The sequence below is a fragment of the Ovis aries genome, chromosome 3, assembly GCF_016772045.2.
Source record: "Ovis aries strain OAR_USU_Benz2616 breed Rambouillet chromosome 3, ARS-UI_Ramb_v3.0, whole genome shotgun sequence".
Classification (NCBI taxonomy): domain Eukaryota; kingdom Metazoa; phylum Chordata; class Mammalia; order Artiodactyla; family Bovidae; genus Ovis; species Ovis aries.
The window spans coordinates 168,469,446-168,495,330 of NC_056056.1; the positions used below are offsets into that span (position 1 = coordinate 168,469,446).

Genomic DNA, 25,885 nt, shown 5'->3' on the forward strand with positions numbered 1-25,885 from the left:
TACTAAGCGAAGGAAGCCAGAAAGAAAAATATTTATATGTGGAATCTAAAATATGACACAAATGGATATATCTATGAAACAGAAACAGACTCACAGAGAAAACAGACTTGTAGCTGCCAAGAAGGAGGAGGACAGGGGAGGGAAGGATGGGGAGTTTGGGGTTATCAGATGCACAGTATTATAGAAAGAATGGATAAACAAGGCCCTATTGTATAGCACGGACTTCCCTGGTAGCTCAGCTGGTCAAGAATCTGCCTGCAATGTAGGAGACCTGGGTTTAATCCCTGGGTTGGGAAGAACCCCTGGAGGAGGGCATGGCAACCCACTCCAGTATCCTTGCTTGGAGAATCCCCATGGACAGAAGAGCCTGGAGGGCTGCAGTCCATGGGGTCACAAAGAGTCAGACAGGACTGAGCGACTAAGCATGCACTGTATAGCACAGGAAAATATATTCAGTATCTTGTGATAAACCATAATGCAAAAGAATATGAAAAAGAATATAAACTGAATCACTTTGTTGTATAGCAGAAATTAATGCAACACTGTAAATCAATTATACTTCAGTAAAATTTAAAAAATAACAGTACACAGTCCCAGGAGGTCGGAGCCTCTACCCCCAGCCCTGACCTTGGGAAAGCTAGCTGATGCTTGTGATCCATTGGGTCACAGTAAGCACCTGGGTGTCCCTTCACATGCTGGCCCAAACCACAGAGCTGACAACCACACTTTCATCTCTGGTTGCTACTTCGCTTGGGCATAAATCCAAACTCATTTAGTTTTATGTTCACTACCTCCCATCCCTCAAATGCTATAACTGGCTTGTCTCTGACCCTAGCCCCTAGCTTACTGGAAAATACCTGCCTTGGGCTTTCCAGCGCGACTCTCTTTTTGAGGTCACACTTATTACAGCAATTGACTTTGAGTACTGTCTACCGTACACCGACTGCAAAGAAAGAAGGAAGCCTGTGTCACTGCATGTGTCTCAGGGCTGGCGTGGGGGAGGTGACTTCTGGGAAGAGTATGCTCTGAGCCTGTTTTCTTCTTTCAAAATGGGGACAGTAACACGTGATGTATGCACCTTACTGGATTACCTTGAGAATCATTCATAATAACATTTACCCTAATGACAATACCAGCTAACGTTTATTATTCATTGTGTGCCATGTTGCACATGGACTGTTTCATTTAATCCTAACAGCCACCCTGTAGAAGTTACATTAAGCTGCTGTGGGGCCATTATCATCTCTGTTTTGCATGTCAGAGAATTAAGCTCAGGAAGGTTAAACAACTTGTTTATGAAGACAACACCTGGCTGAGCTGGGCTCTAAATCCAGTTTTCCCGAGAGGCTGTGCTCTTGACCACTGTACCTTAGAATTATACTTAAGATTGGCTCAGATGGTAAAGAATCTGCCTGCAATGTGGGACACCTGGATTTGGGAAGATCTCATGGAGAGGGAAATTGCAACCCACTCCAATATTCTTGCCTGGAGAATTCCACGGACAAAGGAACCTGGTAGGCGACAGTCCATGGGGTCACAAAGAGACGGACGTAACTGAGCAACTAACACTTTCACTTCCTTTCTAAATAGAAGACTTCTGCATACCTAAATAGACATTAAAGAATACATACAGATGGTCATTGCTGCTGCTGCTGCTGCTAAGTTGCTTCAGTCATGTCTGACTCTGTGCGACCCCATAGACAGCAGCCCACCAGGCTCCCCCGTCCCTGGGATTCTCAAGGCAAGAACACTGGAGTGGGTTGCCACTTCCTTCTCCAATGCATGAAAGTGAAAAGTGAAAATGAAGTCGCTCAGTCGTGTCCAATTCCTAGCGACCCCATGGACTGCAGCCCACCGGGCTCCTCCGTCCATGGGATTTTCCAGGCAAGAGTACTTTAGGCACATGAAAAGATGCTCAACATTGCTAATTATTAGAGAAATGCAAATTAAAACTACATACAATGAGGTACTACCTCACACTGGTCAGAATGGCCATCATTCAAAGTCTACAAAGAATAAATGCAGCAGAGGGTGTGGGGGAAGGGAACCTTCTATACTGTTGGTGGGAATGTAAATTGGTGGGTACTATGGAAAACAGTATGGTGGTTCCTTAAACAACTAAAAATAGGGTTACTATATGATCCAGCAATCTCACTGCTGGGCATATATCTGGAGAAAACTGTAATCTGAAAAGATGACATGCACCCCAATGTTCATCGTAGCACTATTTACAATAGCCAAGTCATGGAAACAACCTAAATGTCCATCAACAGAGGAATGGATAAAGATGTAGTGTGCCCCTCTCTCTCTCTCTCTATATATATATATATATATAGATATACAGATATAGATGGCTTCTCTGGTGGCTCAGACAGTAAAGAATCACCTGCAGTGCAGGAGACCTGGGTTCTAAGATGTAGTGTGTGTGTATGTATATATACACACATATACACACAATGGAATACTACACAGCCATAAAAGGAATGAAACAATTCCACTTGCAGCAATGTGATAGACTTAGAGATTATCATACTATGAGAAATAAGTCAGAGAAACTCAAATACCATATGATATCACTTATATGTGGAGACTTAATGATGATACAAGTGAACTTATCTACAAACAGAGATAGACTCAGAGACCTAGAAGACAGATGTATGGTCACCAAAAGGGAAAAGTGGGGGAGGAATAAATTAGGGATTTGGGATGAACAGAGTCACACTGCTACATTTAAAATAGACTAGCACCAAGGACCTGCTGTATAGCACAGGGAACTAGATTCAGTATCTTATAATAAACTATAATGAAAAAAATATATGTATAACTGAATCGTTTTGTTGTACACCAGAAACTAACACAACATTATAAATTAACTATACTTCAATAAAAAAATAGAAGACCTCTTCAAACTGTTAAAAAAGAAAAAATCTTAACATTAAATACAGAAGCTCCTGGGTGATAGATGTATCTTGGCTGGGTGAGGGTCTCATGCTTGGAGGGTGTCTCCAGTCAGGCAGGTGTTCTCTAGGCAGAGGGTGTTCTCTACAATTTCACATGAACTGTTAACACAGGGATTCTCAGCTGGTGGCTCTGCCCCTTGCATGGTGAGGGATGATATAAGGGATGAAAGGCAACTCTTCCTCTCCAATGGAGTGTCTTTGGGGTGAAGGCAGGGAATCTCAATTCAATGGGGACACCAGCCTCAGGGGGCACATTACAATCTCCAAAGGCCTTCCCCTTCTCCACTCCCTAGGATTTTGCTATGTGGATTACATTAGAGGGCCACCATATTTTAAGGACAGATTTTAAGTATAATCCAAGGGTGCAAACTTGTTATTCTATGGAAACTAGAGAGGTCTGCAGGCCAGCCTGTATTTACTGTGAGCTTCTTAAGGCAGTCAGGACTGGCAGTTGAACATCAATCACCATGGATATTTACCAAGCTACTTCCTTATGTCGAGGGCTGAGTGCTTGGTGCCTGCCCTCTAACAGGTGTCCAGGAATTGCTCTCTGAATGATGTCAGAGAGACGGGGTTCAGGATATAGACAAAGAGGTGTCCCTCATTGACCCCCTGCATCTCATCTGGCACTCTCATCAATTTGGTGTTAGAATAGCTGCTACGTAGACTATAAGTAGTCTGTCCCCTAGGAAAAATTCTGGCCACTCAGGTAAATAATTTATATTAATTGGCACATTGCTAGGATTTTTCTGTGTTGGAAACTCCTGGTTTGAAAATCTTTTGGGCTCAAGGGTTCAATGGCATATTCGCAAGAATATTCATCACAGTGTTAAAAGTATCCTTAATAGGGAACTGATTAAATATATTACATAGATTGACACAGGGGCTACTAGGCAGCCATTTAAGATGAAAACAGGCATTTAAAAGACTGAGTAAAAGACTCAGTAAAACTTATGTATACATACAAACATAGATGGTATCTATGTGCATATAAAATGGATATATATTAAAATGTTATTAAATAGATTGCCAGGAGAAATATCAATAACCTCAGATATGCAGATGATATCACCCTTATGGCAGAAAGTAAAGAGGAACTAAAAAGCCTCTTGACAAAAGTGAAAGTGGAGAGTGAAAAAGTTGGCTTAAAGCTCAACATTCAGAAAATGAAGATCATGGCATCTGGTCCCATCACTTCATGGGAAATAGATGGGGAAACAGTGGAAACAGTGTCAGACTTTATTTTGGGGGGCTCCAAAATCACTGCAGATGGTGATTGCAGCCATGAAATTAAAAGACGCTTGCTCCTTGGAAGAAAAGTTATAACCAACCTAGATAGCATATTGAAAAGCAGAGACATTACTTTGCCAACAAAGGTCCATCTAGTCAAGGCTATGGTTTTTCCAGTGGTCATGTATGGATGTGAGAGTTGGACTGTGAAGAAAGCTGAGCACTGAAGAATTGATGCTTTTGAACTGTGGTGTTGAAGACTCTTGAGAGTCTCTTGGACTGCAAGGAGATCCAACCAGTCCATTCTAAAGGAGATCAGCCCTGGGATTTCTTTGGAAGGACTGATGCTGAAGCTGAAACTCTAGTACTTTGGCCAGCTCATGCGAAGAGTTGACTCATTGGAAAAGACCCTGATACTGGGAGGGATTAGGGGCAGGAGGAGGAGGGAATGACCGAGGATGAGATGGCTGGATGGCATCACTGACTAGATGGACCTAAGTCTGAGTGAACTCCAGGCGTTAGTGATGGACAGGGAGGCCTTGGCGTGCTGTGATTCATGGGGTTGCAAAGAGTCGACTGAACTGAACTGAAATGGTTATCATTGAGTGTTGAGATCATTGAGTTGAGATCATTGAGTGTTGAGGACAGTTTTTTTTACACTTCTTTGTATGTTTTGGGAGAAGGCAATGGCACCCCACTCCAGTACTCTTGCCTGGAAAATCCCATGGATGGAGGAGCCTGGTGGGCTGCAGTCCATGGGGTCGCTAAGAGTCAGACACGACTGAGCGACTTCACTTTCACGGATTGGAGAAGGAAATGGCAACCCACTCCAGTGTTCTTGCCTTGAGAATCCCAGGGATGGGGGAGCCTGGTGGGCTGACGTCTGTGGGGTCGCACAGAATCGGACACGACTGAAGCCATGCAGCAGCAGCAGCAGCAGCAGTATGAACTTCATTCAAATGAAAACGAATAATTTTACAATCATAAAATAATAAGCTTTTGCATTTGAGAATTAAAAATAAGAGAAAATCTAGCTCATATCTATCACCTGCCTCTTTGTTCTTTGGCAGAGAGGGCTGGGAACTTCTCCAGGCAAAATCCAGACCCTGTTTTTTGGTGTTTCCATGACTCACCCCCATGAACCAGTGGCGCTGGCCATCCATTTGGTCAAAAGTCTCATTTAAGCTCTTCAGTTTTCTATTGGATGTCAATTCTAGCATCTGCTCAGCTGAATTTTAGAATACTCAGTTCTTTCTTTAACCTGAAACCCCAATACCTCGACTCCAAGTCCAGAGCAAAAATTCTGTTCAATTTCTATCAAACCTAGCTGGAAAATGTTCTATGTGGACATTAACTTATGGACACATAATCAATCCAGTTTTGTAGCTGTGCTAGTTTTGATCCCTGCACCAAATCAGACCACCAGTGAACTTGAACCACATTCTACTTCCTCTCATATAGATGATAAAGCAGTAGTGACAACTATCACATGACTTTGCCAAATACATCTCAGAGATGAGCTAAAGGCCTGATGCAGATTATCTAACCCTCACAACCACCGTGTAGAGGAGGACTTATCTCCATTTTATGTGTGAGACATTCAGGATTAGTGAGATTAACTTGGCCAAGTTCACACAGCTAGTAAGGGAAAGAGCCAGGATTCAAACCCAGATCTGACTTTAGATAAGACTTTTGGGCCACTAGGCTGCCCTGCCTTATTGCTTTCATGAATCTGCTGGTGTTCTGCCTCCACTTGCACTGAGGGACCCTCTGAGGAACCATCTTATGTTTTGGAGATTTGGCATATGAATGTTCCTGAAGACACCATCACATAATATCCCTTCTTGGAGACCCAGGAAGAAAAGTTCTTCCACCATCACATCAAAAAGAATAAAATACCTAGGAGAAAACCTAAGCAGGTGTTTACTTGTACTCTGAAAACTACAGGATGCTGATAAAAGAAACGAAAGATGACAGAGATGGAAAGATACACCATGATCTTGAATTGGAAGAATCAATATTGTTAAAATGACCATACCTCCCCCAATGCAATCTGTAGATTCAACGCAATACCTACCAAATTACCAATGGCATTTTTCACAGAACTGGGAAAATTTAAATTTGTATGGAAACAGAAAACACCCCAAACAGCCAAAACAATTGTGAGAAAGAACAGCACTAGAGGAATCAGACTCCCTGACTTCAGACTATATGACAAAATTACACTAATCAAAACAGTGTGGTATTGGTACAAAAACAGATTAACGCATCAGAATAGAGTCCAGAAATAAATCCAGACACTTATGGTCAATTAATCTACAACAAAAGAGCATATAAAATGGAGAAAGGACAGTCTTTTTTAATAAGTGGTGCTGGGAAAACTGGGCAGCTACATATAAAAAAAAATGAAATTAAACATTCTCTAATACTATATACAAAAATGAACTCAAAATGGATTACAGACCTAAATGTAAGACTAGTATACTCTAAACTCCTAGATTCTATAAAATTCTAGAGGAAAATATAGGCAAAATACTTTTTGACATGAATTACAGCAACATATATTTTTTGGATTCATCTCCTAGAGTAATGGAAATAAAAGCAAAAATAAACTGAACCTAATTAAACTTAAAAGCCTTTGCATAGCAAATGAAACCATAAACAAGACTAAAAGACAACCTACAGAATGGGAGAAAATATTTGCAAACGATGCAACCAACAAGGCATTAATTTCCAAAATACACACAAAGAACCCAATCAAAAAATGGGCAGAAGACTTAACCAGACATTTCTCCAAAGATGATAGACACATGGTAAACAGGCACATTAAAAGATGCTCAACATCGCTAACAGAGAAATGCAAATCTAAACTACAATGATGTACCACCGCACACTGGTCAGAATGGCTATCATCAAAAAGCCCACAAATAACAAATGCCAAAGAGGATGTGGAGAAAAAGGAACCCTTCCACACTGTTAGTGGGAATGTAAATTGGTGCTGCTGCTGTGAAGAACAATATGGAGTTTCCTAAAAAAAAAAAACAAAAAAAACCCCTAAAAATAGAGGTACCATATGATCTAGCAATCCCATTCTTGGGCATGTATCCAGAAAAGACAGGAACTCTTAATTTGCAGATATATGCACCCCAATGTTCAAAGCAGTGCTATAATAGTAGCAAAGACATGGAAGCAACCTAATGTCCACTGATGAATGAAGATGTGGCACTCGTATACACACACCCTCACAGGACTATTAGCCATAAAATAATGAATGAAATAATTCATTTTTGAATGAATAATGCCATTTCAGCAAGATGGATGGACTTGGAGATGATCATACTAAGTGAAGTCAGACAAAGACAACTATCATATGATATCACTTATGTGTGAACTCTAACAAAATGATCCGAAGAACTTGTTTACAAAACAGAAATAGACTCACAGACATAGAAAACAAACATATGGTTGCCAAAGGGGGACTGGAGGGGGTAAATCAGTAATTTGGGATTAACAGATACACACTACTATATATAAAATAAATAACAAGGACTTCTACTATATAGCACAGGGAACTATATTGAATATCTTGTAATAATTTATAATGTAAAAGAATCTGAAGAAGGATATATGTTCAAGGTCTCCAGAAAGAAGCCACATTTCTCCTTTAGCTGTATCTTGCTTCTGTGTCTTATTTTTTTTAAGACCCAGGGTAGGCTTCATCTACAACTTGCTTCACCCACATCTTGAGGCAAAAATAACTGAAAATATTCTGGGCATGTTCACAGAATTCATTGACATCTCCTTAGCTCTACCTAGTTAGTCTCTCAAGTAAAGTCAGAAATTTCATCTTGATAAATTATATTTATAGAATGGACTTCCCAGGTGGCGCTAGTGGTAAAGAACCCACCTGCCAATGCAGGAGACCTAAGAGATCTGAGTTCAATCCTTGGATCAGGAAAATCCCCTGGAGGAGGGCATGGCAACCCTCTCCAGTATTTTTGCCTGGAGAATCCCATGGACAGAGGAGCCTGGTGGGCTACAGTCCATAGAGTTGCAAAGAGTTAGACACCACTGAAGCAACTTAGCACATGCACATTTACAGAAACAAACACTGCTTAATCACAGGTCTTCAGCATTTAGAAATAAGTATTAGGCATCCTGCTAAAATGAATATCTAGTTCAGGGCTGACATGGCAACTGGATAAAACAGAGAGCCTCTTTAGGGCTAATTCCAGCTAACTAAAAGTCATGAAATTAATGTTTCTCTCTACATGGAACAGGGGTCTATGCAGAATTTTTTGAAAATACATAAATTAAAAAATTCTACTGCTGGGATACAGCCACTGCTACATTTTGGTTTATTTTACATTTGTATATATCCATGATTACTTTTATAAGCTATATGAATATTTATAAAAACAAAATTAGAATGATACTTTATGTGCAATTTCACGAGTTGCTTTTTCATGCAACATTAAACCATGAATGGTTTTTGCATGCCATTAAATGGTCTTCAAGAACCAGATTTTTAAAGGTAGCAGAGCATTCCACTGCATCTACTAAGGTTTAAAGTCATGCCTCACCCCGAGTCCATGAGGGTCAGCAGCTCAGTGAAAGACGGAAAGGAGGTTGGGCCCCAGCTCAGTAAGGCAGGACTTGCTTTCTCATAAAGTTCCAGGTTATCTGCAGCATGCACCCCCTGTGATCACCTGTTCACACGGAACCACAGCCCACAGAGGCTGGACGGCAAGCCTCTCCTACCTTCGCCAGAGGGGCTGGCCTGCCTGGGCTGAAGGGGAGCATGACCCATCTCTGTCGTGTCACTTAGCAGAGATTTGGGGAAAGAGTGTGCAGGAGGGAGGTTTGCTAGATTTCAACTCCTCCCCACTCTTCAAAAATAAAAGCTCCAAGTGGAAGCTACTGTAAACCCTTCACCAACTCGTGATGCCTCTGAAAAGGGGCACTTACCAATTTAAGACCCTTTTCACTTACCAAATTTTAACCCTTCTGAAAATCTTTCTCAAAGGAACAAGTCAGTTGATAAAAATGAGTTTTTCTTCACTTATGGCAGATGCCTGTCTAATGCCTGACCTCATCTGTCCAAAGTGCATTAATGAACTGTCACGCCTCCAAGAGAACCACATGTTTTCACACCAACTCAACATTCAAACTAAATCCTCTGCCCTGGGTGCTCCTGCTCTGCTGGGGGCTGGCACAGCCTCATGGACAGGATTTGACTGCAACTGTCTGTTACGTCTAAAACTCAATATTAAATAAAATAAGATCATGGTTTCCGGTCCCATCACTTCATGGTAAATGGAAGGGGAAAGGTGGAAGCAGTGACAGATTTCCTCTTTGGCTCTAAAATCACTGTGGACAGTGACTGCAGCCATGAAATTAGAAGATGGTTAATGGTTGCTTCTTGGCAGGAAAGCTAAGACAATTATAGACAGTGTGTTAAAAAGCAAAGACACCATTTTTGCCAACAAAGGGCCATTTAGTCAAAGGCTGTATTCTTTCCATTAGTCATGTATGGATGTGAGAGCTGGACCACAAAGAATGCAGAGTGCTGAAGAATTGATGCTTTTGAACTGTGGTGCTGCAGAGGACTCCTGAGAGTCCCTTGGACAGCAAGGAGATCAAACGTTAGTCAATCCTAAAGGAAATCAGTCCTGAATATTCACTGGAAGGACTGATGCTGAAGCTCCAATACTCTGGCCACCTGATGAGAACAGCTAACTCATTGGAAAAGACCCCGATGCTGGGAAAGATTGAAGGCAGAAGAAGAGGGTGAAAGAAGATGAGATGGTTGGATTGCATCACTGAGTCAATGGACATAAACTTGGGCAAACTCTGGGAGCTGGTGAGAGGTAGGGAGGTCTGGCGTGCTGTAGTCCATGGGCTCTCAAAGAGTCAGACATGACTTGGTAACTAAACAACAATAACAATCTACTGTGTCCCTTTTGAGAAATCTGTTTGCAGGTGAAGAAGCAACAGTTAGAACTGGACATGGAACAATGGACTGGTTCTAAATTGGGAAAGGAGTACATCAAGGCTGTATGTTTTCACCCTGCTTATTTAACTTATATACAAAATGCCAGACAGAATGAAGCACAAGCTGGAATCAAGATTGCAGGGAGAAATATCACTAACCTCAGATATGCAGATAACACCAGCCTTATGGCAGAAAGTGAACAGGAACTAAAGAGCCTCTTGATGAAAGTGAAAGAGGAGAGTGAAAAAGTTGGCTTAAAACTCAACATTCAGAAAACACATGTAAACCCATGGCTGATTCATGTTGATGTATGGCAAAAACCACCACAATACTGTAAAGTAATTAGTCTCCAATTAAATAAATTAAAAAAAAACTCAACATTCAAAAAATGAAGACCATGGCATCTGGTGCCATCACTTCATGGCAAATAGATGGGGAAACAATGGAAACAGTGAGACTTTATTTTCTTGGGCTCCAAAATCACTGCAGATGGTGACTGTAGCCATGAAATTAAAAGATGGTCATTCCTTGGAAGAAAAGCTGTAACAAACCTAGACAGCATATTAAAAAGCAAAGACATTACTTTATGGACAAAGGTCCATCCAGTCAAAGCTATAGTTTTTCCAGTAGTCATGTATGGATGTGAGAGCTGAGCCATAAAGCTGAGCGTTGAAGAACTGATGTTTTTGAACTGTGGTATTGGAGGAGACTCTTGAGAGTCCCTTGGACGGCAAGGAGATCCAACCAGTCCCTCCTAAAGGAAATCAGTCCTGAACATTCATTGCAAGGACTGGTGCTGAAGCTCCAATCCTTCGGCCACCTGATGCAAAGAACTGACTCACTGCTTTTTCCCCCCTGGAGCCGTGCTGGTTCTGCAGCTCTGTGGCAAGCCGTGGAGTTGGGGTTCTGTTCCGCAGCATGGGGTTTGTTAAAGTTGTCAAGAACAAGGCCTACTTCAAGAGATACCAAGTGAAATTCAGAAGAAGGCGAGAGGGCAAAACTGACTACTATGCTTGGAAACGATTGGTAATCCAAGATAAAAATAAGTACAACACACCTAAATACAGAATGATAGTTCGTGTAACGAACAGAGATATCATTTGTCAGATGGCTTATGCCCGTACAGAAGGAGATATGATAGTCTGTGCAGCTTATGCTCACGAACTCCCAAAATACGGTGTGAAGGTTGGCCTGACACACTATGCTGCCGCATATTGTACTGGCCTGCTGCTGGCCCGCAGGCGTCTGAATAGGTTTGGTATGGACAAAATTTATGAAGGCCAAGTTGAGGTGACTGGTGATGAATACAATGTGGAAAGCATTGATGGTCAACCTGGTGCCTTCACCTGTTACTTGGATGCAGGACTTGCCAGAACTACTACCGGGAATAAAGTTTTTGGGGCCCTAAAGGAAGCTGTCGATGGAGGCTTGTCTATCCCTCACAGTACCAAACGGTTCCCTGGTTATGATTCAGAAAGCAAAGAATTCAGTGCTGAGGTACACCGAAAGCACATCATGGGGCAAAACGTTGCAGATAACATGCGTTACCTGATTGAAGAAGATGAAGATGCTTACAAGAAACAGTTCTCTCAGTACATAAAGAACAACGTAACTCCAGACATGATGGAGGAGATGTATAAGAAAGCTCATGCTGCAATACGAGAGAATCCAGTGTATGAGAAGAAGCCTAAGAAAGAAGTTAAAAAGAAGAGGTGGAACCATCCCAAAATGTCACTTGCCCAGAAGAAAGATCAGGTAGCTCAGAAGGCAAGCTTCCTTAGAGCTCAGGAACGAGCTGCTGAGAGTTAAACCAAACCACAATTTTCTATCAAGATTTTTCAGATAATACAATAATAAACTTATTGAACAAGCAAAAAAAAAAAAAAAAGAACTGACTCACTGGTAAAGATCTTGATGCTGGGAAAGACTAAAAAGGCAGGAGAAGCGGATGACAGGATGAGATGGTTAGATGGCATCACCAACTTGATGGACATGAGTTTAAGCAAGCTGTGGGGGTTGGCGATGGACAGGGAAGCCCGGTGTGCTGCAGTCCATGGGGTCACAAAGAGTCAGATACGACTGAGGACTGAATCCTATTGAAACTCTGAGATTTTAGCAGGGCCATGTAACTAACTCAGGGTAGTTAGTTCAGTCGCTCAGTTGTGTCCAATTCAGGGTAAGTACTCTATAAATATAGAAATTGTGGCGTCCTATCCCAAGGCCACAAGTGCGAGGCTTTGCACCAAGGCCAGAGACACAGAGTCTAGAACCAAGGCCACTTCTGAAGCTGACTGAGCCCCTTTGTAACTGTTGCCAAAAGCTCCCGTCCACCCTGATCATCACCAGCAAGCTTCCTGGCCCCAAAGGAGGCAAAAATGCCCACCCCTGTACTTACCCTACAGCACTCAAACCAATCACCCAATACCACCCTTCCAGCAGGAACTTCCTTTGTCTTGAGGCTATAAAAATTGACTATTAACCCACAAAAAGCCTCTGCTCTCCCTTGAGCCAGCCCGCTATTCTGATAGCATCCTGTCAGCTGTCTCTGGGGTGTCAGAAGGTCAGCCCACTGCGTTTGCAGCGCCTTCATTACCTCCGCTCCCTGCTCTTAATAAACTCACTCCCTTCTGAAATGCTCTGTCTGGAAATTCTTTTCTAACTTGCGCTTGAACTGCCAGGACAGAAATGTGTTTTATACAGGCTTGGATTTTCCCCTCAGGTGTGGGACACTGCTGCAGCAAATATGTTATAAACCAAATCCTCACACAGGGTCTGGTAAGAAAGAACACAAGCACCACCATAACTGCAGCTGCGGCTCTCCCTCCTCAGTGGCTAAGATGGACTGAGCACCATGGGCCATGTGTCCATGAACAGACATGGGCGTGTGTCATCTCGCTGAATCCTCACAGTAACCCCAGGAGGAGGGTGCTGCTGTTATCTCTATTTTACAGATGAGGAAACAGGATTAGAGGCATTCTTGTTCAGATGGTGAAACTAAGAAGTGCAGACCTGGGATTCAAAACCAGGCTGATTCTGTCAATATTGTGAAAGTGATCATACTACCCAAAGCAATCTATAGATTCAGTGCTGCTGCTGCTGCTAAGTCACTTCAGTCGTGTCCGACTGTGTGTGACCCCATAGATGGCAGCCCACCAGGCTCTCCCGTCCCTGGGATTCTCCAGGCAAGAACACTGGAGTGGGTTGCCATTTCCTTCTCCAGTGCATGAAAGTGAAAAGTAAAAGGGAAGTCGCTCAGTCGTGTCTGACTCTTCGCGACCCCATGGACCACAGCCCACCAGGCTCTTCTGTCCATGGGATTTTCCAGGCAAGAGTGCTGGAGTGGGGTGCCATTGCCTTCTCCGCAGTCCCTATCAAATTACCTAATAGCATTTTTCACAGAACTAGAACAAAAAATTTCACAATTTGTATGGAAACACAAAAGACTCCAGATAGCAAAAGCAATCTTGAGAAAGAAGAATGGAAGTGGAGGAATCAACCTTCTTGACTTCAGACTATCCTACCAAGTTACAGTCATCAAGATTACATCGTGTTGGCACAAAAACAGAAATATAGACCAATGGAACAAGATAGAAAGCCTAGAGATAACCCACACACCCACGGTCACCTTATCTTGGACAAAGGAGCCAAGAATATACAATGGAGAAAAGATAATCTCTTCAATAAGCAGTGCTGGGAAACCTGGACAGCTATTTGTAAAATAATGAAATTAGAACACTAACACCATACACAAAGATAAACTCAAAATGGACTAATGACCTAAATGTAAGACCAGAAACTATAAAACTCTTAGAGGAAAAATAGGCAGAACACTCTTTGATATAAATCACAGTGAGATCCTCTATGACCCATCTCCTAGAGTAATGGGAAAAAAACCATAAATAAATGGGACCTAATTAAACTTAAAAACTTCCATACAGCAAAGGAAACCACAAACAAGATAAAAGGACAACCCTCAGAGTGGGAGAAAATAATTGCAAATGAGGCAACTGACAAAGGATTAATCTCTAAAATATATAAGCAGCTCATACAGCTCAATATCAGAAAAACAAACAACTCAATCAAAAAATGAGCAGAAGACCTAAACAGACATTTCTCCAAAGACATACAGATGGCTAATAAACACATGAAAAAATGCTCAACATCACTTATTAGAGAAATGCAAATCAAAGAATTGATGCTTTTCAACTGTGGTGCTACAGAAGACTCTTGAGAGTCCCTTGGACAGCAAGGAGATCAAAACAGTCAATCCTAAAGGAAATAAACCCTGAATATTCACTGGAAGGACTGATGCTGAAGCTCCAATACTTTGGCCACCTGATGCAAAGAGGGGACTAATTGGAAAATACCCTGATGCTGGGAAAGATTGAAGGCAGGAGGAGAAAGGGGTGACAGAGGATGAGATGGTTGGATGGCATCACCAACTCAATGCACATGAGTTTGAGCAAACTCTGGGAGATGGTGAAGGACAGGGAAGCCTGGTGTGCTGCAGTCCACAGGGCTGCAGAGTCAAACATGACTTAGCAACTGAACAACAATAAGAGATCAAAACTACCATAAGCTGTCACCTCACACCGGCCAGAATGGTCATCATCAAAGCTACAAACAATAAATTCTGGAGAGGATATGGAGGAAAGGGAACCCTCTTGCACTGTTGGTGGGAATGTAAACTGATACAGCCACTATGGAGAACAATATGGAGATTTATTTTAAAATTAGGAATAAAACTACCATATGACCCAGCAATCCTACTACTGGGCATATATCCTGAAAAAACCATAATTGAAAAAGACACGCGCACCCCAATGTTCACTGCAGCACTATTTACAAATACCCAGGACAGGGAAGTGACCTAGACCCTTGACAGATGAATCAAAGTTGTGGTTCAGTTCAGTTCAGTCGCTCAGTCGTGTCTGACTCTTTGTGATCCCATGAATCACAGCACACCAGGCCTCCCTATCTATCACCATCTCCCAGAGTTCACTCAGACTCATGTCCATTGAGTCGGTGATGCCATCCAGCCATCTCATCCTCGGTTGTCCCCTTCTCCTCCTGCCCCCAATCCCTCCCAGCATCAGAGTCTTTTCCACTGAGTCAACTCTTTGCATGAGGTGGCCAAATATACAATAGAATATTACTCAGCCATAAAAAGGGATAAATTTTAGTCAGTTCCAGTGAGGTGGATGAACCTAGAGTCTGTTATACAGAGTCAAGTCAGAAAGAGAAAAACATATTAACATATATATTTATGTTAAACATATATTAAAGTGTCATATGTTAACATATGTTAAACATAAAGCATCATATATTAACACAGATATATGGAATTTAGAAAAATGGTACTGATGATCCTATCTGAAGGACAGGAATGGGGACTCAGACGTAGAGGACAGATTTATGGACGCAGCAGGGGCATGAGAGGGTGGGACAGTTTGAGAGTGGCACTGAAATAGACACATTACCATATATAAAACACTCAGCTCAGGGAAGCTGTGTGTAGTGCAGGGTGCTCAACTTGGCGCTCGGCGAGTCTACAGAGGTGGGATGCGGTAGGAGATGGGAGGAGGTTCAAGCGGGGGGGAACGTGTGTATACCTATGGCTGATTCACGTTGGCGTATGGCAGAACCAACACAACACTGTAAAGCAATTATCCTCCCGTTAAAGATAAGTAAATAAAAAAGCCAGACTGATTCTAAGGACCTCAACCCTAGACATGACATTTGCTTTTCAGTTACACAGGAGGAGTTATAATGAACACATGTATGAATGCTGTAAAACAATCTGTGAGAAAAAAACAATCAGAATGCCTACTTTCTAACTTAGCATAAATTGGGATTGATTTAAGACTCATAACATCCAACCCCTTGAAAGTGAAAGTGTTAGTCACTCAGTTGCGCCCAACTCTTTGTGACCCCATAGACTGTAGCCCATCAGGCTCCTCTGTCCCTGGGATTCTCCAGGCAAGAATGTTGGAGTGGGTTGCCATGCCCTCCTCCAGGGAATCCTCCTGACCCAGGGATCCAACCCAAGTCTCCTGCATTGCAGGCAGATTCTTTTTTTTTTTTTTTAATTTTAATTTTTACTTTATTTTGCTTTACAATACTGCATTGGTTTTGCCATACGTTGACATGAATCAGCCACGGGTATACATGAGTTCCCAATCATGAATCCCCCTCCCACCTCCCACCCCATATTATGTCTCTGGATCATCCCCGTGCACCAGCCCCAAGCATCCTGTATCCTGCATCGGACATAGACTGGCGATTTGTTTCTTACATGATAGTATACATGTTTCAATGCCGTTCTCCCAAATCATCCCACCCTCTCCCCCTCCCACAGAGTCCAAAAGTCCGTTCTAAACATCTGTGTCTCTTTTGCTGTCTCACATACAGGGTTATCATTACCATCTTTCTAAATTCCATATATATGTGTTAGTATACTGTATCAGTGTTTTTCTTTCTGGCTTACTTCACTCTGTATAATAGGCTCCAGTTTTATCCACCTCATTAGAACTGATTCAAATGTATTCTTTTTAATGGCTGAGTAATACTCCATTGTGTATATGTACCGCAGCTTGCTTATCCATTCATCTGCTGATGGACATCTAGGTTGTTTCCATGTCCTGGCTATTATAAACAGTGCTGCAATGAACACTGGGGTACACATCTCTTTCAATTCTGGTTTCCTTGGTGTGTATGCCCAGCAGTGGGATTGCTGGGTCATAAGTCAGTTCTATTTACAATTTTTTAAGGAATCTCCTCACTGTTCTCCATAGTGGCTGTACTAGTTTGCATTCCCACCAACGATGTAAGAGAGTTCTCTTTTCTCCACAACCTCTCCAGCATTTATTGCTTGCAGATTTTTGGATCGCAGCCATTCTGACTGGTGTGAAATGGTACCTCATTGTGGTTTTGATTTGCATTTCTCTGATAATGAGTGATGTTGAGCATCTTTTCGTGTGTTTGTTAGCCATCCGTATGTCTTCTTTGGAGAAATGTCTATTTAGTTCTTTGGCCCATTTTTTGATTGGGTTGTTTATTTTTCTGGAATCGAGCTGCAGGAGTTGCTTGTATATTTTTGAGATTAGTTGTTTGTCAGTTGCTTCATTTGCTATTATTTTCTCCCATTCAGAAGGCTGTCTTTTCACCTTGCTTATAGTTTCCTTTGTTGTGCAGAAGCTTTTAATTTTAATTAGATCCCATTTGTTTATTTTTGCTTTTATTTCCAGTATTCTGGGAGGTGGATCATAGAGTATCCTGCTGTGATTTATGTCAGAGAGTATTTTGCCTATGTTCTCCTCTAGGAGTTTTATAGTTTCTGGTCTTACGTTTAGATCTTTAATCCATTTTGAGTTTATTTTTGTGTATGGTGTTAGAAAGTGATCTAGTTTCATTCTTTTACAAGTGGTTGACCAGTTTTCCCAGCACCACTTGTTGAAGAGATTGTCTTTAATCCATTGTATATTCTTGTGCAGGCAGATTCTTTACCGCCTGAGCCATCCCCTTACCACCCCTCCTCCCCAAAATAGGAATAAGAGAAAAAGTGACTTATTTTCTTAATATTTTTTGGCTTGTTTAATTTTCAACAACTTATGCCAATGGACAGGATGTACTGATAAACACAATCTATTAATTTAATCAATTTTCTTTTTTTGACGGTGGCAGGGGGTGGGGATCAGGTAAGGTGGTGGTATGAAAGGGCTGTAAGGCTGGGAGTGCTGCCATTTTTATTCAATCACTGATCTTGGGAGCAGGATCTCTACTGCCACAGACCTGGTGAATTTTAGGGGCTGTGCCAGGGAAAGGTTTCTGCCTGAGAGCAGCTTGCTACTCTGTAAGAGGGAGACTTGCCAGGGAACATGTTACGGTCCCATATTAAGGGACTCTAACATGCGCTTTAACACTTTCTTATACCGCCACTCCAGTGTTCTTGCCTGGAAAATCCCACGGACAGAGGAGCCTGGCGGGCTACAGTCCATGGGGTCACAGAGTCAGACATGACTAAATGACGATGACAATACTGCCATTTATTTTCATAGTATCACAGTCAAGTCCCTGAGGGTCATTTTCAAATGGAGAAAATGAGAAACAGAATGAAAGAGACCATCTAACTCTAATTACAGTATTAATTCCATCGTCAGAGGTCAGCTAACATCAATAATAGAAGTTCTCTTGCAACGGTGAATTCCCACTTTGTGGGACAATCTCTGCAACATAAGCCACAAGTACTTTCCACTAGGAACCCCACACTCCTCAATGGAAAGCAACTCCGAGTTTAAGAAATGGAACCATAGGTGAACATGGTCAAAAGGTAAAAACTTTCAGCTGTAAGATGAGTAAGTCCCTGGAGTGCACATGTATAGCAAGGTGACTATAGTTAACAGTTACCATACAGGCATGCCTCATTTTTATTGTGTTTTGATGATATTGTTTTTTTTTTAAATTGAATGTTTGTGGAACCCTGTACGTAGCAAACCTATCGACAATTCTTCCAATAGCCTTTGCTCACTTCATGTTTCTGTGTCCCATTTTCTTAATTCTTATAATATTTCAAACTTTCTCATTATTATTATATTTGTTATGCTGAACTGTGATCAGATCTTCTGTTACCACTGAAAAAAGATTACAACATGCTGAAGGCTCAGATGATGGTTAGCATATTTTAGCAATAAAGCATTTTTAAATTAGCACCAGAGGTGGCACTAGCGGTAAAGAACCTGCCTGCCAAAGCAGGAGATCTAAGAGACACAGGTTCAATCCCTGGGTCGGGAAGATCCCCTGGAGAAGGACATGACATCCCACTCCAGTATTCCTGCCTGGAGAATCCCATGTGGAGAATCCCATGGAGCCTGGTGGGCCACAGTCCACGGGGTCGCAAAGAGTTGGACACGACTGAAGTGACTTAGCATGCACACACACTGTTTTTTAGACATGGTGCTACTGCACACTTAACAGGCTACAGGACACTGTACACATAATTTTTATGTGCTCTGGGGAATCAAAAAATTCATGTGACTTTATTGTGATATTTGATTCATTGAGGTGATCTGGAAAACCAAACTTGCAATATCTTTGAGGTTTGCCTATATTGTACATTTGAAAGTTATTGACAGAGCAGATCCTGAAGTTCTTATCACACATACAAACAAACCCAATGTGTAAGTATGTGATGGATGTTAACTAAACTTATCGTGCAGCACATATATCAAATCCTTATGTTGCATACCTAAAACTCATACAGTGTTATATGCCAATTGTATCTCAGTTAAACTGGAGAAAAAGAAAGGGCTCCGGAATCTCACTTTCATTAAACGGATCACAGTGTGCTTGACTCTGGTGTTCTTCTTCCCCTGCACTTAAGTTTGCTGATACTTAGTGATGGAAGAGGACTATAGAATGCTGCCCCCAGCCTGCTGGCCACAATTTCCTGCATTCTGTCATCTCTCTTCTTCCAGTTTGGATCCTTTCACGGCCCACATTCAACCCAGAAAGCACAGGAAAGAGGGATCCTCGTCTCCCCCACACATCACCCATAGGCATCAAGACTTTGACGTTACCTACATATTTCAGAACTAGTCTAAGCTTCACACACTGAAGATTATAGAATTTGGGAGTCGCAAGTAAGAGAAAAATGAGCATGGTTAAAAATCCCAAAGACTGCAAACATGCTCTGTATAGAGAGGTGAGAATTAGCGACGGTTTAGTGGTGGTCATGGCTTTTGATGCTATTGAAACAAAATAAACATTTCATACTATAAAACTACTGAATGAGATCCCTCCCAGATTTCTAAAATAAATCTGACAGTTTCACAAAGAATGCATAAAAATCTTTCCGATCTGCCTGTCTCCATTCTATGTCCTAGATGTCTAGACTGAGTGAATAATATATAGAAGATGACAGTTTCCAAGTGATCTTAATTCTATCTATCTGTTTCTTTTGGTGGCTTTTTAAGGACAATCATTGCAGCCTTGGGATCCAGTGGCCCCAGAAACAACCCATTCTCCCTCTTGTCAGCCCAACAGCATGGTATTCCCCTTCACTCACTGGAGACAAGGGTGGAGGAGAGGGGCTTCCCTGGTGGTCCACTGGTTAAGAATCCGCCTGCCAGTGCAGGAGACTTGGGTTTGATCCCTGGTCCAGGAAGATTCCGCATTCCAAGGAGAAGCTAAGCCCATGTGCCGTAACTACTGAGCCAGTGCTCTGGAGCCCAAGAACCACAGCTACTGAAGCCCTTGCGCCTAGAGCCCGTGCTCCGCAACAAGAGAAGCCACTGCAATGGGAAGCCAGCGCACCACCATGAAGAGTAGCCCCTGCTCACTGAAACTAGAGAAAGCCCATGTGCTGCAATGAACACCAGCACAGTCACGAATAAAATAAATCAATCCTTCAAAAAAGAAGAGTGGAGGAGAAAAAAGCTGAATTTGTTGTTTTAAGCCTCAAAATGCCTAGACTCATAAAGTGTTAGCCACTCAGTTGTGTCCGACTCTTTGTGACCCCATGGACTGTATGTAGCCCACCAGGCTCCTCTGGTCCATGGAATTCTCCAGGCAAGAATACTGGAGTGTCCATTTCCTTCTCCAGGAGATCTTCCCAAACCAAGGATAGAACCTGGGTCTTCTGTACTGCAGGAAACTACACTCCTAGACTCATAACACACTTTTTTTTTTTTTTCCCTCCCTAGGCCTATTCTCTTCCCTCAAGTTTTCACTGCCTGGAAGGTGGAGGTTGGGCAGCTTCTTGTTCAGAAGTGGATGAGGCATGTCCCATTAGAGAGGTGACTAGGAATCAGCTGCCACCATAGTGAGTCTAGAATGCAGAGTAGGTCTGGAGTTTGCTGGTAGGTATAATGGGTGTGTACGCTGTGTTCTTAGTCATTAAGTTGTGTCTGGCTCTTTGCGATCTCACGGACTATAGCCCACCAGGTTCCTCTATCCATGGGGATTCTCCCTGCAAGAATACTGGAATGGGTTGCCATGCCCTCCTCCAGGGTATCTTCCCAACCTAGGGATCGAATCCAGGTCTCCTGCATTGGAGGCAGATTCTTTACCATCTCAGCCACTAGGGAAGCCCAATGAGGTATAATACACACTGGCTTTTCTTGGGAACACTAATTCCACTTTTGATCTAGTCTTTTTTAAATTTTCATCTACCTGTCATTTAAAACTGAAAATATCACAAGCTGAATTTAGTGTATTAGGCTGGGGCAAAAGTAATTTCAGTTTTACAATTGTTGAACTTTGTCATTTAATATTGAAATACATTCTTAAATAAATGTGGTTCTGCTATACATCATTTTAATGTGCATTTCTCGCTTTATTTTTTTGCTAATGACATATTACTTGCTGTTTAATTTATATTTCTTTTAGACTACAGAAATGATGTTAGACAAAAAGCAAAGTTGAACAATTTTATTCGAGTTCAAAATGGTCATAAAGCAGCAGAGACAACTCAAAACATCAACAATGCATCTGGCCCAGTAACTGCTAATGAATGTAGACTGCAGTGGTTGTTCAAGAAGTTTTGCAAAGGAAACGAGAGCCTTGAGGATGAGGAGTACAGTGGCTGACCATCGGAAGTTAACAATGACCAACTGAGAAGATCATTGAAGCTGATCCTCTTAAAACTACATGAAAAGTTGCCCAAGAACTCAACATTGACCATTCTATGGTTGTTTGGCATTTGAAGCAAATTGTAAAGGTGAAAAAGCTCAATAAGTGGGTGCCTCACAGCTGACTAAAATTTTTAAAATTGTTATTTTAACATGTTATCTTCTCTCATTCTATGCAACAACAATGAACCATTTCTCGAACGGATTGTGACATGTGACAAGTGAATTTTATATGACAACCAGCAATGACCAGCTCAGTGACTGGACTGAGAAGAAGCTCCAGAGCACTTCCCAAAGCCAAACTTGCACCAAGAAAAGGTCATAGTCACTGGTGGTCTGCTGCCCATTTGATCCACTACAGCTTTCTGAATCCTGGTGAAACCATTATATCTGAGAAGTATGCTCAGCAAATTGATGAGAGGCACTGAAAACTGCAATGCCTCAGCCAGCACTGGTCAACAGAATGGGCCCATTCTGCTGTCTTCTCCATAACACCACCGGATCGCATGTTGCACAACCAGCACTTCAAAAGTTGAATGAATTGGGCTACAAAGTTTTGCCTCATTTGCCATATTCACCTGACCTCTCAAAATCCGACCTCCACATCTTCAAGCAGCTCAACAATTTTGTGCAGGGAAAGTGCTTCCACAAGCAGCAGGATGCAGAAAATGCTTTCCAAGAGTTTGTAGAATCCTGAAGCATGCTACAGGAATAAACATTTCTTTTTGGCAAAAATGCATTGATTGTAATGGTTCCTATTTTGATTAATAAAGATGTGTTGGAGCCTAGTTATAATGATTTAAAATTCATGGTACAAAATTTTAAAATTGCAGTCCAAAACTACAATTACTTTTGTACCAAGCTAATAGATTCTTAGGAATGAGAACAAGCTTAGAGAAGATAAAGTGTAACATTTTCTGAAGTATGTTCTGCAGAACGCCAGGCCCATGAGGAGCTCTCCTGGCAAGAGGCTCCATGGTCAAATGACCCTGGAAAACACAGGGCACTCCTCCGCCTGGTGTCTGAGCCTGCTGAGGGCTCTGCAGTGTCTCAGAGTAAATAACTATGTTAGATTCACATGCTTGCTTTCGTAGGGGGGCTTGAGCTTCCCTTCCAAGACCACAGGATTTCCTTGATAATAGGAGATATTCAGAAAAACTTCCTGTGACTCATAAAAGATCTACAAAGTGAAAGTAGTAATAACTGCAATTAAAAATGTGTATGTCATGGTAGGGGGGTGGGGGAAGAAGACGGTGGGATGAATTGAGAGAGTTGCATTGACATATGTATACTAACATGTGTAAAGCAGAGAGCTAGCGGGAAGCTGCTGTGTAGCAGGGAGCTCAGCTTGGTGCTCTATGGTAACCTAGATGGGGGGCGGATGGGAGGGAGATTTAAGAGGGAGGGGATATATATACACATATAGCTGATTCATGCTGCTGTACAGCAGAAACACAACACTGTAAAGGAATTATACTCCAATAAAAAGTAAGCAAATATATACTCAAAACACATCAACTGAAAGACTAAATGTATACTGGAGGTATTCTTTTGCCATTTGGGCAGCCTGGGGGGACTGATTCATATCAGAAGAATGTTAACGCTTCAAGAATGGACTGAATATTGAACTGCCCTACATAAAGACACAAAATCCATGCTCAAAAGAGGCTTTTTTTTTCTTCCAGTGCAAACAAAGCTTGGTGCATCTCAAAACTGCTCAAAGGCCCAGGTCAGGACTGGTGGCCTTTGTGACTGTTTTTGAAGTTAGACAAACTGTTCACCTAGAGAGAATTAAAATGGTGGATTCATGGCGTAAGATGAAAACCCTTTGGAGCTGATACCAGACTCCTAAGCTAGTGAATGCCTACATTAAATCAAACATCTGGATGAAAAGATAAAGGTGAAGCAATTCTCCACATGTTTTCGAAATGTACCAGGGACATTGTGTTGGTCTTAAAACCAAACAATTGCCCATTTTTCCCCTATATTTCACCTCAGAATTCTGGCGTCACATATACACCAGCTGAAAAACTCAAGGGGCCAGATGGCCCATGGGTATCATTTTTAGTTTGAATAGACAACACTGTTTTAGATACTCTTATGGAGGCAAATTATATATTACTCTAAAACCAATTTAGAGAGAAACACTGCAATTCCCAAGGGAAGGCTGGAATTCATCCTGACAATACTGGAATATTAATGCTGACACTCAATGAAAACACTATGTAGAAGCAATAGACCAAGAGAAGGCCTACAGAGTCTATGCTTGCTTTTTACTGCTTCTGTTTATTTATTCTAGTTTTCTTCAGTTCTTTGGCAAGGGCAGTGGGAAAATGTGGGACCATAAATATACTTCTGAAAAATCTACCGTATGTCTTTCAGCAGGAAAAGGCCAGAGTGAATTGTGAGGTCAGAAGGGAAGGAGAGAGACAGAGGTGGTGGTGGTGCTGACACATTGTTTATGAGCCTCTACCTACATTCCTTCATTTCAGTCCCCATGAAACCTGTGAGGGACAAATCCCTGCACCTGTTCTGTAGACAAAGGAAATCGGGACTCCGAGTCCTGCTCCTCATCTAACATCAGGGAGCAGGCAGCCAGTTGGAATGTGAACTCTGAGCAGCTTGTCCCTTCTATGACACCAAGGCCACTCTCCCAGAGAAGGGTGTATCATGCAAACCAAAAGGTATGGGGATAGAAAGATAAATTCTGCTGTTTAAAGAAACACCTGCATCTCACAAGAATGGCAAGTTCTGGCTAAGGGCACCAGAAACCTAATGCTGACGTGGCTTTAGTCAACAATTTCGATCCCGTGGGAACAAATGCATCCAGGGATACTGTAAGGGCTTGGCTTTGCAGTCCTTAACTGTTAACACCGACCACCTGTATCTGAAAAAGAATCTCCAAAAGATACAAGCAGCTCATGCAGCTCAATATCAAAAAAATACAAACCCAATCAAAAAATAGGCAGAAGATATAGAGACATTTCCCAAAGAAGACATACAGATAGCTAACAAACAAACGGAAATACACTCAACACCACTCATTATCAGAGAAATGCAAATCAAAACTACAATGACATATTACCCCACACCAATTAAAATGGCCACTCTCAAGAAATCTACAAACAATAAATGCTGGAGAGGGTGTGGAGAAAAGGGAACCCTCTTGCACTGTTGGTGGGAATGTAAATTGATACAGCCACTATGGAGAACAGGTTGGAGGTTGTAGAACTACCATATGACTTAGCAATCCCACTCCTGGGCATATATCCTGAGAAAACCATAATTCAAAAAGACACATGTAACTCAATGATCACTGAAGCACTATTTACAACAGCCAGGACATAGAAGCAACCTAGATGTTTATTGACAGATGAATGGATAAAGAAGATGTGGTATACATACACAATGGAAAGTTAGCGATAAAAAGAAATTGGGTCATTTGTAGTGACGTGAATGGACCTAGAGTCTGTCATACAAAATAAGTCAGAGAAAAACAAATATTGCATATGGGTTAGTTTTAAGACAATGACAAATAGGATTATAGGTGGTATAACACCATAAGGACATCATTACAAAACTAATTTCTGAATATGGGTCATATTTAAATAGACCAACCCTCACTGTTCCCAATTATTATTTGTAGATGTCTAATTTAATTACTATTCAATATAGAAAACCGTAAGTATTGTATGAGGCACTAAAATTTATATTTCTTCCAAACAAACCTAGACTACTATGTCCTACTATTTAGAAATGGCTACCTAAGAAACCAACAGACATAGTGAAGGAACAAAAGCTGAAAGACATTTACTGTATTTTGGTGCCAGAGAAAGAAAGGGATTCATTAAATTTAAAAAGTGAAGTTAGGTTGTTTCCATGTCCTGGCACCCGTGGCGGATTCCTGTCAATGTATGGCAAAACCAATACAGTATTGTAAAGTAAAATAAAGTAAAAATAAAAATTAAAAAAAAATGTCCACCAGACAGCATGAATAATCAGAATGAACTAAAACAGTAAAAAAAAAAAAAAAAAGTGAAGTTAGTAGTTGATCCATGGCAGTTCAGATACTG

The 25,885-nt window shown here is 41.6% G+C and overlaps 2 protein-coding genes across 7 annotated transcripts in view; one reads left to right on the top strand and one right to left on the bottom strand.

The window, feature by feature from the left end:
• Positions 1 to 25,885, bottom strand: part of ANKS1B (ankyrin repeat and sterile alpha motif domain containing 1B) — a 1,156,475-nt gene that overhangs the window by 11,835 nt on the left and 1,118,755 nt on the right. The gene's annotated exons all lie outside the window — the stretch shown is intronic.
• LOC101103964 (large ribosomal subunit protein uL18-like) lies at positions 11,029 to 12,076 on the top strand. The gene has a single exon (XM_042247122.2). It carries the CDS (start codon positions 11,104 to 11,106, stop codon positions 11,992 to 11,994), a length of 891 nt encoding a protein of 296 aa, XP_042103056.1. The 5' UTR covers positions 11,029 to 11,103; the 3' UTR covers positions 11,995 to 12,076.

Coding starts and splice junctions, on each gene's coding strand:
- LOC101103964 (XM_042247122.2), top strand. CDS start 11,104: ATGGGGTTTGTTAAAGTTGTCAAGAACAAGGCCTACTTCAAGAGATAC.